Source organism: Oncorhynchus keta, chromosome 24 (genome assembly GCF_023373465.1).
Source record: "Oncorhynchus keta strain PuntledgeMale-10-30-2019 chromosome 24, Oket_V2, whole genome shotgun sequence".
NCBI lineage: Eukaryota > Metazoa > Chordata > Actinopteri > Salmoniformes > Salmonidae > Oncorhynchus > Oncorhynchus keta.
This window is the reverse complement of record NC_068444.1, coordinates 46952296-46968201: the sequence shown is the minus strand read 5'-3', so window position 1 is coordinate 46968201 and position 15906 is coordinate 46952296. Positions and strand designations below refer to the sequence as shown.

At 42.6% G+C, this 15906-nt stretch overlaps 1 protein-coding gene across 1 annotated transcript; it reads left to right on the top strand.

The window, feature by feature from the left end:
• Nucleotides 1–3554: 3554 nt before the first annotated feature.
• On the top strand, nucleotides 3555–15761 carry LOC118357637 (uncharacterized). Its single transcript, XM_035734957.2, has 12 exons — nucleotides 3555–4124; nucleotides 4662–5553; nucleotides 5810–5990; nucleotides 6101–6240; nucleotides 6443–7008; nucleotides 9446–9719; nucleotides 9947–10142; nucleotides 10726–10910; nucleotides 11111–11206; nucleotides 11465–11614; nucleotides 13410–13503; nucleotides 13881–15761. Exons 2-12 carry the CDS (start codon nucleotides 4713–4715, stop codon nucleotides 13942–13944), a joined length of 2787 nt encoding a protein of 928 aa, XP_035590850.1. The 5' UTR covers nucleotides 3555–4124; nucleotides 4662–4712; the 3' UTR covers nucleotides 13945–15761.
• The last annotated feature ends 145 nt before the right edge of the window (nucleotides 15762–15906 follow it).

Here is a 15906-nt window from a genome sequence, read left to right as displayed (position 1 = left end):
TATCTCTATTCTTTTTGTGTTTTTCTCAACTCTATTGTTGGTTAAGGGCTTGTAAGTAAGCATTTCACTGTAAGGTCTACTACACCTGTTGTATTCGGCGCATGTGACAAATACAATGTGATTGGATTGCAATGGCCATAGACTTGAATGGGAAGTATTTGCCATATAACTAGTCTTCAACCGTTTTGAAACGCCATTCAAACTTCAAAATGTGCAGACCGGTCTGGAATAGGTTGCTTGTATACAGCTTTTTGATACCAAAAAAACCTACCAACACCAAAACAACTTTAAAACTGTTGATTGGCGATTGGTGAAGTCTACTTCTTAGACTTGGGCACTACAACCACATTTCCTTAAACCAAATGTATTTCAGGTGCCATAAATTTGAATGGGAAAATCTGGTCGCTCCCGGTCTGGAATAGTGTGCTTGTATACTGACCACAACATTACTGAACCACACAAATACTGACAACAAATAATGAAACACACAACTGCCGACCACCAGATGAGACTAAAGTGCCTTGCAAATGTATTCAGCTCTCTTGCCATTTTTCATATTTTGTTGCATTACAACCTGTAATTTAAATGGATTTTTATTTGGATTTCATGTAATGGACATAGACAAAATAGTCCAAATTGGTGAAGGAAATTTTAAAAATGACCTGTTTCCCTTTGCTATGAAGCCCCTAAATAAGATGTGGTGCAACCAATTACCTTCAGAAATGACATAATTTGTTAAATAAAGTCCATCTGTGTGCAATCTAAGTGTCATATGATCTCAGTATATTTACACCTGTTCTGAAAGGCCCTAGAGTCTGCAACACCACTAAGCAAGGGGCACCACCAAGCAGCACTATGAAGACCAAGGAGTTCTCCAAACATGTTAGGAACAAAGTTGTGGAGAAGTACAGATCAAGGTTGGATTATAGAAAATATCTGAAACTTTGAACATCCCACGGAGCACCATTACACTCCACTCCATAAACCTGCCAAGAGAGGGCCGCCCACCAAAACTCACAGACCAGGCAAAAAGGGCATTAATCAGAGGCAACAAAGAGACCAAAGATAACCCTAAAGGAGCTGCAAAGCTCCACAGCGGAGATTGGAGTATCTGTCCATAGGACCACTTTAAGCCATACACTCCACAGAGCTGGGCTTTACGGAAGAGTGGCCAGAAGAAAATAAGTAAACATGTTTGGTGTTCGCCAAAATGCTTGTGGGAGACTCCACAAACATATGGAAGAAGGTACTCTGGTCAGATGAGACTCAAATGTAGCTTTTTGACCATCAAAGAAAACGCTATGTCTGGCGCAAACCCAACAGCTCTCATCACCCTTTTTCATCTTCAGGAACTGGGAAACTGGTCAGAATTGAAGAAATGATGGATGGCGCTAAATACAGGGGAATTCTTGAGGGAAACCTGTTTCAGTCTTCCAGAGATTTGAGACTGGGACAGAGGTTCACCTTCCAGCAGGACAATGACCATAAGCATACTGCTAAAGCAACACTCGAGTGGTTTAAGGGGAAACATTTAACTGTCTTGGAATGGCCTAGTCAAAACCCAGACCCAGATCCAATTGAGAATCTGTGGTATGACTTAAAGATTGATGTACACCAGCGGAACAGATCCAGCTTGAAGGAACAGGAGCAGTTTTACCTTGAAGAATGGCCAAAAATCCCAGTGGCTAGATGTGCCAAGATTCTAGAGACATACCCCAAGAGACTTGCAACTGTAATTGCTGCAAAAGGTGGCTCTACAAAGTATTGACTTTGGGGGTGAATAGTTATGCACACTCAAATTAGTGTTTTGTCTTATTTGTTTTTTGTTTCACAATAAAAAATATTGTAAGGCAACAAAATAGGAAAAATGCCAAGGGGGTGAATACTTTCGCAAGCCACTGTACTACTGACCACAAAACTACAACAACTGACCACAACTAATAACCACAACCACACAACTAAATCATAATGGATTCAGGTGCCATAGACTTGAATGGGAAAATTCTGTCCGGTACTAGTCTTCAACCGTCTAAACTAGAAGCACCATTCAAACTGTGCTTGTATACTGACCACCACCACACAACTACTGACCACACAATTACTGACCACAACTACTGACCACATCCATACTGTAGTGCCCAAATAACCTGCAACACAACCAAACAACTACTGACCACAGCTACAAACACCACCCCAACGTTGACATGTGCAGACTGACTCAACTTAGATGGCTTCAACACAGCTTTTTGCTATCATTCCTACTTCATAAACTATAAAGCTTGTTGTATCCCCATTCATTTAAATGGTTGAATGCAGGATTCAGCATTCTAAACTGAAATCACTGCAACAGAACTTTCAGAATGTTCAAACTAAAACATTCTGAGAGCTTAAAAACACATATGGCATAGGATGACATAGTACTCACTCTAGCCTACTATACTAGCCCACTATAATAACTTCACACCTGCAAACCACACCAAAATAGGTCACTGTAACTAACACACAGCCTATGAAAATACATTTAGTACCACTTCCACTACTATTTCTATTTCATAACCATAAATGCTTCAAGACTAGCAAGCACACCACAAATATTTCACTAAATGTCATTTTCTAGGCCTTTTCTAAAAACCTTTAACCACAGCAGGTTAATTTCCTGAATTCTAAAGGTCTACATTGTAGACTCGATACAACATAATTATAACATACATTTACATCAAGTGAATTTAACATGAAGGTGTACATATCTTTACACATCCTGGTACAATGAGAGGACAGCAAATTCTTCTGGTTGTGTTAGAGGTTCTGTCTCTGCATGGATGACCCGGGACATCAAACCCACATTCACATCACATGTGGAGATGTGTTAACCCAGACTGAGAGCAAGACCCCGGATACAGAGACTCAGCCTTGTAGGGAACCAGAAGCACTTACAAATTGAAATACCCTTTGTAAATTGATATCTTGCAACCTAATATCCTAGTTCTTATTGGGGGAATGGTAACTTTTAAGAATTAGAAGGAAATGTGACTGAAATATTGAGGTTTAACGTGTACTAAAAGGCAAGTAAATTAAAAGCCAAAAGAAGCGCACTTTGACCACAGGTTCCTCATTTCTCTGGTCACTGGATCCTTTTTAAGTCAGCGGTTTTCAACACCACCTCATCAACAGGAAAAGTTCAGATCAACAATTTATCTCAGCCGACTTCTTTTGCAGGACTGTTTCCCAAATATCATTGACTGTATGATTAAAAATAGTATGCAAAGAGACAATTATTCTGTGTGGAATTTAAAACAATTTTCTCACTTCTAATGTCCAAACATGAAGAAAAAAAAAACACATGTGGAAAGTCAGTGGTAGACTTGGCCCTACATTCAGAGACAAATGCCAATTATGAACGTTAACAATATATTAACTATTTTTCTTCATGCTCATGAAAAGGTCAACCGGCCCTATTTAATTTCAGCTAGGAATAGCCAACTTGCTAGTGTGGCCAAGGTGTTGCACATTCCTTGCGAATAGTCAGGGGTCAAGTAGGCATATAAATCAAGGCTGAACTTGGATGGCCTGGAATGTTACGCACAACAAGAACGACACCCAAGCATCATCCCCCTCCGACCGCCCACGCACGAGCAGGGGGAGAAAGTGCTTTGTCAATGAGGACACAACGCTGGGAGCAGCAGGGATTGAAACAAAGTTTCCGAATCTCTCTCGGAATACAGAAACGGATTCGTCCTCTGTTGGATTGTAAACATTGTTTCGATAATCCCGTCGTCGCGGACGGGACACTGAAATACAGTAAATCACGTCGCTACTTTGTAACCCTGTGTGGCACTGATGATCTCGAATGACAACCGTTTCGTCGCTGAGATGAAGCAATAGCTTACCGAGACTTGAATAGCGTCTTCTATGCAACAAGTTGTGGTCTTGAATGGGATTTTAACTGGATATATTCAATACAGTTCCAATATTTACACTATATGGCTACAAATCACGTAGAGTAGCCTAGTTAGGTATTTTAATATTTTTTTAGCAGGCAACTTTCTTCGTTTTCCTTGCACTACCGAGTACCGTAGTCGAGCCAATATATTCACCGTCGGTGTGCTTCCCTGGAAACGCTTTTGGTAAGAAACGATCAAAAATTGAATAACACACATTTTTATTTTAACAGTGCATACCGAAGATTACAGCTACGTTTGGTTAATTCATGGTTCAGGAAACTATTGGAAAAAAGTCTGCCCTCGCACTTTTTTGAGAATAAATAAATAAAATGCGCAGTTTGCAAATGTTTACGTAAATACATTATTTAGAATGAAACCCTCTTCCTAGAATGTGATTTTTCAAGAAATGCATGATTTATCCTCACTGTGACATGCATTCCCGATCATATTCTTGTTTTGATGACTCATTCATTCAATACTCCCTTTGGGCAAATGTCAGGTTCTACTAGCCTAGATTGCAACATGCACCACAGTAGCCTAGTCCTCAATCTGTCTGTACTTGTCAAACCCGAAGAAAACAGTTCAGAGGTTGCCCCTTGTCTGTGTGATGAAGACAGTTGAATTGATATCCTCACTCCAGCTCCATGTTATTGTCTGTGACTTCTAGGCAATAGTTGTTTTCATGCCTGAAGTGTCTTCCTAATTTTCTTAATCTTTCAGAGACCGTCTGCCATCCATGCATTTTAGCACTGACATATTTGGTAGAGAGCCATGATGGGAAGACTGGCCCTTCAAGTAGTCACAGCATACGCTGTTTGTCTGTCCGTGTGTCTGGTTGCGTCAGTCAAGGGAGATCACTGCCTCCTCATCAGTGAGGTTAACGCAGACAACCCCAAACTGGACACCACAGAGTTCGTTGAGCTCTATCATACCGGCGGTCAGAGGGCTTCACTGGACGGCTACACCCTGGTGTTCTACAATGGAAATGGCAATATAGCCTACAAAGTACTGGACTTGAAGGGCCACACCACGGACGACCGGGGCTTCTTCCTGGTTGGCTCGGTGGACATGCAGCCCAAACCAGCCATCCCCCTCCCACCCAACACCGTCCAGAATGGCCCGGACGCCATTGCTCTTTACCACACGTCCGCCACACGCTACGGGGAGAAGATGAACGCCACAGCCGTGGGGCTGGTGGATGCCATCGTGTACATGACGCGGCGGTCTGGGGGCGCGGAGGTCCTGGCTGAGATTTTGACCCCTGGGGAGCCGGCCTTCGTAGAGGACGAGGGGGCCCACGAGGGAGACGAGTCAATCGAAAGGTGCCTGGTCTCTGGGGAAAACTGGGGCTTCCAAGTGGCCCTACCTTCACCTGGCCAACGCAACCGCTGCACACCCTCTGATTCCAGTGCTGCCACTACGCGTATCAGTGAGCTGAAGCTGGGAGGGGGGCAGGTGGACGGGTTTGTGGAGCTAAGTGAGTCCCAGGCTGCAGGACCTCTGGTGCTGCTGGTACTGGACGGGCGGACGGAAACGATCAGTGCGAGTGTGGACGTGTCCGACTCCAGGGAAGTCCTGCACTCCATCACCATTGACAAGAACAACATGAAAGGTCAGTGAACTGTACCTGGAGGAGTTCCTATTTAAGCTGCTTTTCATTGGTAGAATAGTTTTTTTCATATCTGTTCATTGGGAGGCCTTGCAGAGATTATCTGTCTAGTCAAGGATCTGGACCTGTATTTTTGTATGTGTGAAATTATATCTACGCAACTTGTTTCACTTCCTGTACGAGAAACTTGTTGTACTGAAGTGTTGGTTGGTGAGAATTGTTGAGTGATTAATTTCTGCTGTGTTGCGTTGTTCATCAGGAGATGAGTCTGGGGCGGTGGCGCTGTATAGTGGCAAGGCCTCCGACTTCCCTGTGGGCAGCCCTCTGAGCCAGACACAGCCCTTAGATGCCTTCGTGTACATTGGACCAGGGGACCAACCCAGTGCCAACCTCACAGAGACCCTCATACCAGGCAGACAGCCCTACCAGCTCAGCGCCAGGTAATCACACCTTCTTTGAATCTATTTATCCATCTACTCATCCAGCCATCTTTCCATCTATTTATCTTTCTATCTTAGACTGAAGTACTAACCTTGCTGGTCATTCTCAGATTTGGGGAGGGATGCCTCTACCTCAGTCGCTGTGGTGTGGCCAGTTGGACAAGAGACCCCGGTGTATTCTGGGAAGCGCCACAAACCCCCGGACAGCCCAACCAGTGCCCCTGGCCAAAGATTTGTCCTCACGTCACTGGTGATTGTTACATATTTCTCTATCACATGCCATTACATTGGTGATGCACTTTGGTGCTTTGGCTAGTGAGAGTCAATTAGCTTCTAATCAATCGCAGCTAATGGAGTCTAACATTAGTCTAACAGAATAATTGTAATCAACTTGTAAATGATCCCAATAGTGGTGAGTTTTGAACTTTTGATATTTGCTATATCCCCTTCAGTAGTCCCTGGGAGTACGGAGGTGCCCCCTCACCTCCCGCTCTGGGCCCGGGGTGACTTCCTGATCAGCGAGCTAAATGCAGACAACCCGGGCTCGGCCGAGGACGGCGAGTTCATTGAGCTGTGGCACCCGTCGGGCCGCCGCATCTCCCTACAGGGAGTGTGGCTCCTCCTGTTCAGTGGACATGACAGCAAGCCCTACCGTGAGATCAGCCTCACAGGCCACTTCACCACTGCCCAAGGCTACTTCCTGGTGGGCAGTGATAGGCTGGTCCCGGCCCCCTCGGTTCGCCTGCCTCCCAACACCATCCAGAACGGGCCGGACGCAGTGGCCCTGTACCGCAGCGCCTTTGGCCCGCCCTCAGCCTCCCAGAACGGGATCCCGACCCAGGGGTTGCTGGACGCGATTGTGTACCGGCTGAGGGGCTCGGACAAGGACGCCCAGGAGCTGAGTGATGCGTTGACCCCAGGACAGCTCCCCCTGCTGGAGGACCCGGAGGTGCAGTCCGGAGACGAGGCCTTGAGCCGCTGTAATGGTCTGCTGCCTGCCGACCTGTCTGCTTTTGTGGTGAGGATCCCTCAATACTCTTCCCTACCCATAATACTTCGCTCAGCCCCTGGAGTAGAGGCCCTATTTAATATACTTCGCTCATACCTTAAATAGTAATACATCTTAAAGTATGTCACGCTCACCCTGAATAGTGTAATACACCTACTTAATGTACTTCACTCTCACTTTAAATAGTGTAATATAAACCAGATTTATTTCCACACTGGTAAAAAATAATAATAATAATTGCACTTTGTGTCACAATATATGCATGTGAGAAAGAGATTATTGCTCAATACGTGTTTGGGCAATTCCATGGTAACAGTGAAAGATTTTTCACTTTAAAATGTATGCCAAACATTGATTTCAAAATGTAACAAACTATACAACTCTATGCACACAAACTACTTTTAACAATTTAAAGACTTTTTCACAAAAACATATTTACCAGAGGAACTGTGCAGATAAAATGTCCGGCAACAGAATTTTGGCAATAATCTCCTTCAATTTTTTACGTAACCACATTTTCCAAACACTCTGCTCCAATTTAAGATTCAAAGTCTGCAGAAAGAATGGGGTTTCAGCTGTGATATGACAACTTGAATTAAAAATATATATATTTTGGTTCATGAACTACAGTAAGTGAAGTGGATTTACACCCGGTAACGGAATTTCTTCATGGGTCCCTGATCTGTACTATACAGAAATGCATAATTATGGATATAAATGCAATTAACTTCATGGCAACTATAACCTAGGTACGCAAAGGTAAAAAATGCAATATTCTCCTTTGTATATTTGGGTATTATTCTACATACTGGCTATTATTTTAATGATCTTCAGCCCCAAACAAGACCACATTTGGTTGGTCCAGACCAAATCTGAACCAATCATAGACGTCTGTCTCACAAGTTGGGACATCAAAGTACAGCACAGAGCTCAGTAGAGTACAGAACAGTTGAGTTCTATAAAGTAGAGTATGGTTCAGTACATTATTATACTGTGCTGTACTGTACTGAACTCTATTCTACTCTTCTGTATAGGACTCTACTCTGCTGTCCAAACTTTTGAAACATCAGATTTGGACTGAAGTAAATCTGAAGTAAATCTGAACCAATCTTTCAGGTCTATGTTTGGGCCAAATTAAGCCCAATTAAAATGCCATTTGGAGAACAGCAACAGCAAGCAAAATTGACTCCAGCCATTATTACCTTGTTGCTGTAGCTTCGTTCACCTCGGTCAATAGGGGACTTAACATTCTACAAACGCATGACATACAAGAAATGGCTGTTACGCACTAGCTCAGCACCGAGATTAAAACACCAGTTTAGTTTCATGACCAGTCAAACAGCAGTTACCTAGCCAAAGTAAAACCATATTTACCTTTGCACCGTTTTGAGAAAAATGCCCTCTGTTCCCTGCAGCTGCGTCAACTCATTCTCCATAAGCCAGCCAGCAATATAAACGGCTTTCCCTTCTAAGTCGCCTATCAATACTTTAAATTGCCCGAACTGCACCAAAACATCAAGATAAAATAGATTTGGAATTTTGATCAGAAATACGGTGCATTAAAACTAAAAGCAGATTTACCTAGTTTGGTGGAGTCCCCAACTAATTTATTTGTCACATGCACCGAATACAGGAGGTGTCGACCTTCAGTGAGATACTTACTTACAAGCACTTAACCAACAATGCAGTTTTAAGAAAAATAATAATAATAATTAAAGCGCAGCTGTAAATACCAATAGCAGGGCTGTATACAGGGGATACCGGTACAGAGTCAATGTGTGGGGGTACTAGTGTTGAGGTAATATGTACATGTAGGTAGAGTTATTAAAGTGACCATGCATAGTTAATAACAGAGAGTAGCCGCAGCGTTCCAGAAGGGGGGCAATGCAAATAGTCTGGGAGTAATGTAGAGGTCTACGGGTCTTTACTGAAGTCCAACCCACCTTTTGATGCAGGATGAAGTGATGAGTATCAAAACTGTAACCTGTAACATAGCAAAGGGCACTATGGTAGGTGGCATCCAAAGGTTTAAGAGGAGTACATTAGTATTACATTAGTACAGTAGTCCATACTGTTTTGTACTGGTCCCCCGCGGGAATCGAACACACAACCCTGGTTTGCTTTACCTTTATTGTGTTAACATAAAGAAACTAATACAACAACAAAATGTGGATATGAGTGTGTCCTCAGAAAATTACATTTCAATTTGATGACAAATTGAATACCTGAATTCCCACCAAAATCCATGAACATCATTCGTTATTTGTCCATGCCAGTAAAATGGGTTTATGTGCTATAATTCAGTCAATATCTGATGCATTATAAAAATTGGAGTATCTTCATCCATTGTTCAACTGTTGTATTTATTAGAATTGTTTTAAAAAAAACTTTTAACAATTTCGATGACCTTGCCAATTGAAATCCAATCCATTATATTGTTCTTCAGGTGGCCCCACCCACACCTCTGAGGGAGAACTCTTGTCCCCGCCCACCCCCTCCCCCCGAGGGTGTGGTCATCAGTGAGGTGGGCGGTGCCCACTGGACCAACCACAGCCAGCAGAGCGGGTTTGTGGAGCTGTTTGGATCGCCCCTGACTTCTCTTCAGGGCCTGGTCCTGACTGTGTTTGAAGAGTATCGCGCTGGTACAACTATGGCCCTCCCTCTGACCGGAATCACAGACCATAACGGCTTCTACCTCATCGGGAACATCACGGGAGCAGGTGAGATCAGGGTCATGTTTCCTAGGCACAAATCAGAAGACAATGGTCCAAAACAGAGTGTAACAGGAGTGTACTATCTGAAATGAATCAATGAGAAGTACTCATTAAAATTTTTCTGTTGCCCTAATGAACACCACCCTGAAAAGATTAACGGCACATATAAAATGTATCTTTCCCTCCCTCACCACCACTTTTGGTCTTTCCCCTCTCTCTCCTCTTCCACACAGACCAGGTGTTTCCAAAGGGGGCCACAATTCCGGCCAATGGGGCTGTAGTCCTGTGTTCTGACACAGTCACTGTGTGTAGAGCTGGTACCACCCTAACCAACAGCACTCTTCGTGACACACTAGTGTTCAGTGATGAACTGAGATTGCTCATTAAACTCTCTGCCACCAGAGGGCAACAGGTGATGCCTGTACTCAGGTAGGAATTACATTTACTTGTATTTATTTGCTTTGTGTACTACTGGTAATAAAACTATTTGGTCAAGGTATAGGCAAGGCCGGCCAAAAGTTTGGTTTGGGCCGCCAGAAGGTTACAGAAAAATATTTTGTAGTCAACAGAATGTGCCGCTTATTTCTAGAACCGTGGTACGTGAGTAACCTATGATATCGACTATTAGCTGTTGGTACAAACGGAGTGGTTTCTAGCTTTTGAACAGTAAGAGCTATTAGCTATTATATTAGCTATTGTATTGTGATACACACAATACAGCAAAATTGCAATTCTGGTGCTGTTATCTGCACAATTATTATAAAGTATGTAAACATGATAATGGACATATATTTTGAAATAACTGCCCTTTTTCTGGCTTGCAAATAGATTTTTACGAGGAAATCGGTCTCTAAAAAATCTGTGCGGCCCTCTGTTGAATTTCATAATCCTGATTTGTCCCTCGGGCCAGAAAGTTTGGCCACTCTTGTTATAGGTTAAGTCAAGCTAGTCAGTCTTTTGTTAGTGTCACTAAAGATTGTTTTGTGTGTGTGCCTCTGTTTTTACACCACAGGTCAGTGGAGGACGGTCCCGTGTCTCTCAGTCGTTGCTCCTGTTGCGAGGCGAGAAGCCCCTCCTCCTGGACCAGCTCCTCCCCCACCCCGCGCCTGACCAACATCTGCCCCAGCCCCGCTTTCTCCAGCGACCTTAACCTATGCCTGGCTCCCCTCTCCGGTGATTGGCAGGAGCACCCAGGAAGTAAGCCATGTCATCTGTATTTCTTGGGATATAGGGCTTTTCGTAATGTTAAGTGCGTGATACATAATGCTCAAGTGGTCAAGTGGTCTCAACTCATTAGTATCTCTAATGGCTTATTTGTACCTTCCTTAATCTTAAACTCTTACTCTCTTTATATCTTTCCTTCTTTCTCTCTATCAATCTTTTACCTTCTCTGTCAGACTGCAGTGGACTGGTGCAGGGTCACAGTGAGATGGATGTGGCTGGCTATCTCGAGGAAAGATGTCACTGTGGGATCTCTGCCCTCTACCTGCAGGGTGAGACACAACACACACACACACACACACAGTTGCAAACACGAGCACACGTATAACACATTTGGTCATTGATATTCATGCGCATAACAATACTGCAATGTGCAATACTCCGTTTTTTTTTTTTGTCATCCAGTGTTGAGAATATGGGTTTTTGTTTTATGTTTCCTGCCATAGTCATTTCACATTGTAACATTACCAATGTGTTTTCATCTCTGTTTAAACTGGAGAACCCACCTTTTGTGTGTGTGTGTGTTTCAGTGGCCAACTTCTCCTGTGTGGCCGGGTGGCTCCGTGTACTGGGGAACATCCAGGCCCTGTCGGACCATCAGAGGGCCCTCATCCTCCAGACCTCCCTCACCCAGGGGGACACCTGCACCTACCCGGCTACTGACCGACGCATGAGCACTGGTGAGTCCCCCCTCACTCACACCTGAACAACATTCACTAGCCTAGGTTGTGCTCACTGGGCACGAAACGGAAGAAAACTGTCCGAAATGGGTAGGTTTTAATTTTCTGTTGCACAGCTTTTTGAAATGTTTTTTCTACAGTGTGCCCTAACGAACACAACCCTGGTCTGAGCCCAACACTTGCAGCCTGAACACTACACTACCACTAAACCTTGATTGAATACCTGGACATAGCGCTCTTGATATGTGTGAGCAAACACAGCTGAATATTACCCCAACACGATTGAAGGATATCTCATTGCTTTAACTCAGGACGCACACCACTAAACACCACTAGTGTTGAATAGTATGAGCCCTATCAGATATGAAGCAATGAAAAACTGCTAAACTGAGCTACCAGCCAATCAAAGCCAAGGATATTGGTTGGAATGAAAACAAACTAACCCACAGAACAGCCCTGGAGGCATTGGGTTGAATCCTGCATAATAAAATAAAAATGTTGCACCCAATTGTACCCTTCTGTTATTCCAGTCGGATAGACTCGCTATAGCTGCTGCAGCTGCCTCAAGATTTAGAATTTCTGTTATTGAGCATTGGAAATCTGTGTGAAGTTTTTCCAATGTAGGACTGATACAGTATTTGTAACACATTTTCTCTGTATTCTCCAGAAGGTGGCAATCTTTGTTCAGATTTAGACAGTCAATAGTCATGGAAACTCCTTAGATACTTTTGGTCATGTAGTGTATGTGGACACCTGCTCATCAAACATCTCATTTCAAAATAATGGGCAATAATATGGAGTCGCTTTTCTAGGACGGCTTTCCGCTAGATGTTGGAACATTTCTGCGAGGACTTGCTTCCATCCAGTCACAAGAGCATTAGTGAGTTCAGGCACTGATGTTGGGCAATTAGGCCTGCCTTGCAGTTGGTGTTCCAATTCATCCCAAAGGTGTTTGATGGGGTTGAGGGCAGGGCTCGGCGCAGGCCAGTCAAGTTCTTCCACACCGATCTCGACAAACCATTTCTGTATGGACCTCGCTTTTTGCATGGGCGCATTGTCATGGAACTCGGTAGTGAGTGTTGCAACCGAGGACAGACTATTTTTATCAGCACTCGGTGGCCCCTTTCTGTGAGCTTGTGTGGCCTGCCACTTCACGGCTGAGCCGTTGTTGCTCCTAGAAGTTTCCACTTCACAATAACAGCACATATAGTGCCAGTCTCTCGATGTGCAAAACTGATAGAGACATACCCCAAGCTACTTACAGCTGTAAAAGGTGGCGCAACAAAGTATTAACTTAAGGGGGCTGAATAATTTTGCACGCCCAATTTTTCAGTTTTTGATTTGTTAAAAAAGTTTGAAATATCCAATAAATGTCGTTCCACTTCATGATTGTGTCCCAATTGTTGTTGATTCTTCACAAAAAAATACAGTTTTATATCTTTATGTTTGAAGCCCCCAAATGTGGCAAAAGGTTGCAAAGTTCAAGGGGGCCGAATACTTTCGCAAGGCACTGTAGTTGACTGGGGCAGCTCTAGCAGGGCAGAAATTTGACCAACTAACTTGTTGGAAATGTGGCATCCTATGACGGTGCCACTATTGCCAATGTTTGTCTATGGAGATTGCATGGCTGTGTGCTCAATTTTATTGAGTGTAGTTCAATGCACAGGTTTATTTCCTATGAGCCGGTTTCCGAGACACAGATTAAGCCTTCTCTGTAAGCCTAGAGAAGCTCCATTTTTTTAAGTGCTTTTTAGTCCAGGGCTAAGCTTAGCTGAATGATGGTGTTTCTTCTCAGAGTCTGCCCTGGGCCTGCAGATTGGCCTGGTGCTGGGAGCTCTACTGCTACTGGGACTGGGAGCCGCCCTCTTTACCTACCTCTACAAAAAGAGGTGAGACCACACACACACACACACATGCATGTATGCATTTGCACGCACACATACAGTCCCAAATGTGCATGCATACTCGGACATGCATAGAATATGTATGCACAAATGCTCCACTTTTCAGTTTGGCTCAGTGGTTAAGTGAAGAGGCATCATTTCACTTTATGCAACTGTACATAATGGAGTCACACAGTTAGGCCTTTTTTACTCCCAAGTGGATAGAAACATGATTAGCTCAAATTTTCCTGCCTCAACCTCACCCTTGCAGTTCTCAGAAAAGCTTGAATTATTATTATTTGAATTATTCAGTGGTGTTCTATTATGAACTAATTTAGAGAATGATACTGTAATGATTGTTGTGTGTGTGCTTTTATCCTTAGGCGACCATTGGACTATTACTCCATGGAGCTGAATGAACCTGAAGAGGGACCTTCAGAACTTTAAGTGCGTGTGCATATGAGGGAGCATTTCTTAGCTCTGGTGTGTGAAGGGAACTCCTGCCTGTTTGTTTAAAACATTGTATTCTTCTGTCTGATTTGGAATAGGGATATCCCGCTAGATAAGAGACCAGCACCATTTTTGTTCATCTGCATGAATTCCCATCTTTTTACATTCCCTCCATCATAATTCAGTCAATGTTGCACTATATTTATTGCTATGTGATCATGGTAATACAGTCCTGTGCCTGCGTTTTCCTTCAAATGTAAAATGTTCTCTCTTAAACAGATCTGAAAGTGTATGAAGTAACAAGACTACCAATCTCAAAAGTAATCATGAGTTACCAGTACTAAAAATGCTGTTTTATTTAGTTAAAATGTGAATGCTTGTGATTAACCAGTGATGAGTGTTGGTCAGAATTCGTGTTTACATTCTATTAGATGAGGAAATGTGAAAGACAATATGCATATGGAGCCTCTCTCCTCTAGCTATGGAGTCCTTTTATAAGCACAAAGCTATTTTTATGGTAATTTCCTACCCTCCCCCAAAAAGTTTACAAATAATAATTTGATAAGAATAGTATTTTTGTAATTGAGATGATCAATCAGTATCCATTTGAAACTGTTTTATAATGGCTTGTGTGCTAGCTGGCTTGCGAACCACTATTGTGCCTTTCTACTTGTATGAGGTCAAATTAGGCATGATCTGATTTAGTATTTTGTAGAGCAACTATAACCATGTCTGTGGAAGCCTTGCGTGTAAGTGTTTTTAAATGTTCTCTGGGGGAATCTGTATGCAGAAGCAACAATGAAAACAATCAATCAACGGTAAACACAATGTTTAATGTGAAGACACCAATGGAAGTTATTGTAGGTTTGCAGAACTGTTAGTGTTGAAATTCTGAGCAAAAAAACAGGCTGTCCTTTTTTCTATATGGTTGCATTGACTTTAATCAGCTTCTTGAAATAGAATAAGACAAAGTGGTCTTTGATGATTTCAATCACTGCCCTACACAAAACAATCAAAGTTCATTTTCAAATCTTAACAACCGGTTCATGTTTTTTTTGTTTGTTTTTTTTTCTGAATTTTTCCTCATGTCTTGTATATAATTCTGTAAAGTTAATGCTAGTAGTGTCCTGAACACATTCCAGTTCACATGTCAAGGTATTTTAGCACTTCAAGTCAAACCTCCAATGTCTACCCCTTGATCTCTCCTCACCTGTGAAATTTCAGTCAGATCTTGCGCCTGCACTTAAATGACCAATTATACACGTAAACAACAATCTTACGGGTTCCGTAGCTAGCTTCTCTATCGGTGCTAATTCGGATAATTACATTTTAATGAGCTATTTGGTAAAAAGGAGCATAATGAACCGTGACTTTTTGGGGTGGTTCAAACTGGTTCAGAACTTTATTTTATGGTCGGAATGAAAATAAATTGGGGTTCTGTTTTTGGAACAATTGGAAAATTATTTTGGTTCCAACCCCTGTTCAGAACACAGCCTTGTTGTTGCTCTAGATTTTCTCTTTGTAAAGTAATAAGAACCGTTTGTGGCTTTGCTGTAAAAAATAATTGTTCAACTGCTTTTAAATGTCTCATTGTATCTAGATTAATTTGACCATAAAAACGAAAAGCAAAACAAATCTATGTGAAGAAACATTTTGAAGAATGTGTCCTTTTTATTGCTTGCTATTCTTAAACAACTTTGTGTTAGAGCTCAGAAAACAAATGTACATTTCAATTGAATGCACTTTCGTAGCTATATTTGTTTTCATCCCATGTAGCTAAAATTGTATTCTAATAAATGTATATTTGTTCAGAACATGGTTTTGTATTTCCAATTCTATATAGTAACCCCCCTGTTAAGTGGTGAGCAGGAAAACACCACTCAACCGGTTTATATCCCCATAGGCCTCATGGTTAAATCCCTGATCAATGTCATTCCTCTCCGGCAACTGTGTTAGGGA

Coding starts and splice junctions, on each gene's coding strand:
- LOC118357637 (XM_035734957.2), top strand. CDS start 4,713: ATGATGGGAAGACTGGCCCTTCAAGTAGTCACAGCATACGCTGTTTGT. Junction 5,991..6,100: donor CCCTACCAGCTCAGCGCCAG/GTAATCACACCT, acceptor GGTCATTCTCAG/ATTTGGGGAGGGATGCCTCT. Junction 10,143..10,725: donor CAGGTGATGCCTGTACTCAG/GTAGGAATTACA, acceptor TTTACACCACAG/GTCAGTGGAGGACGGTCCCG.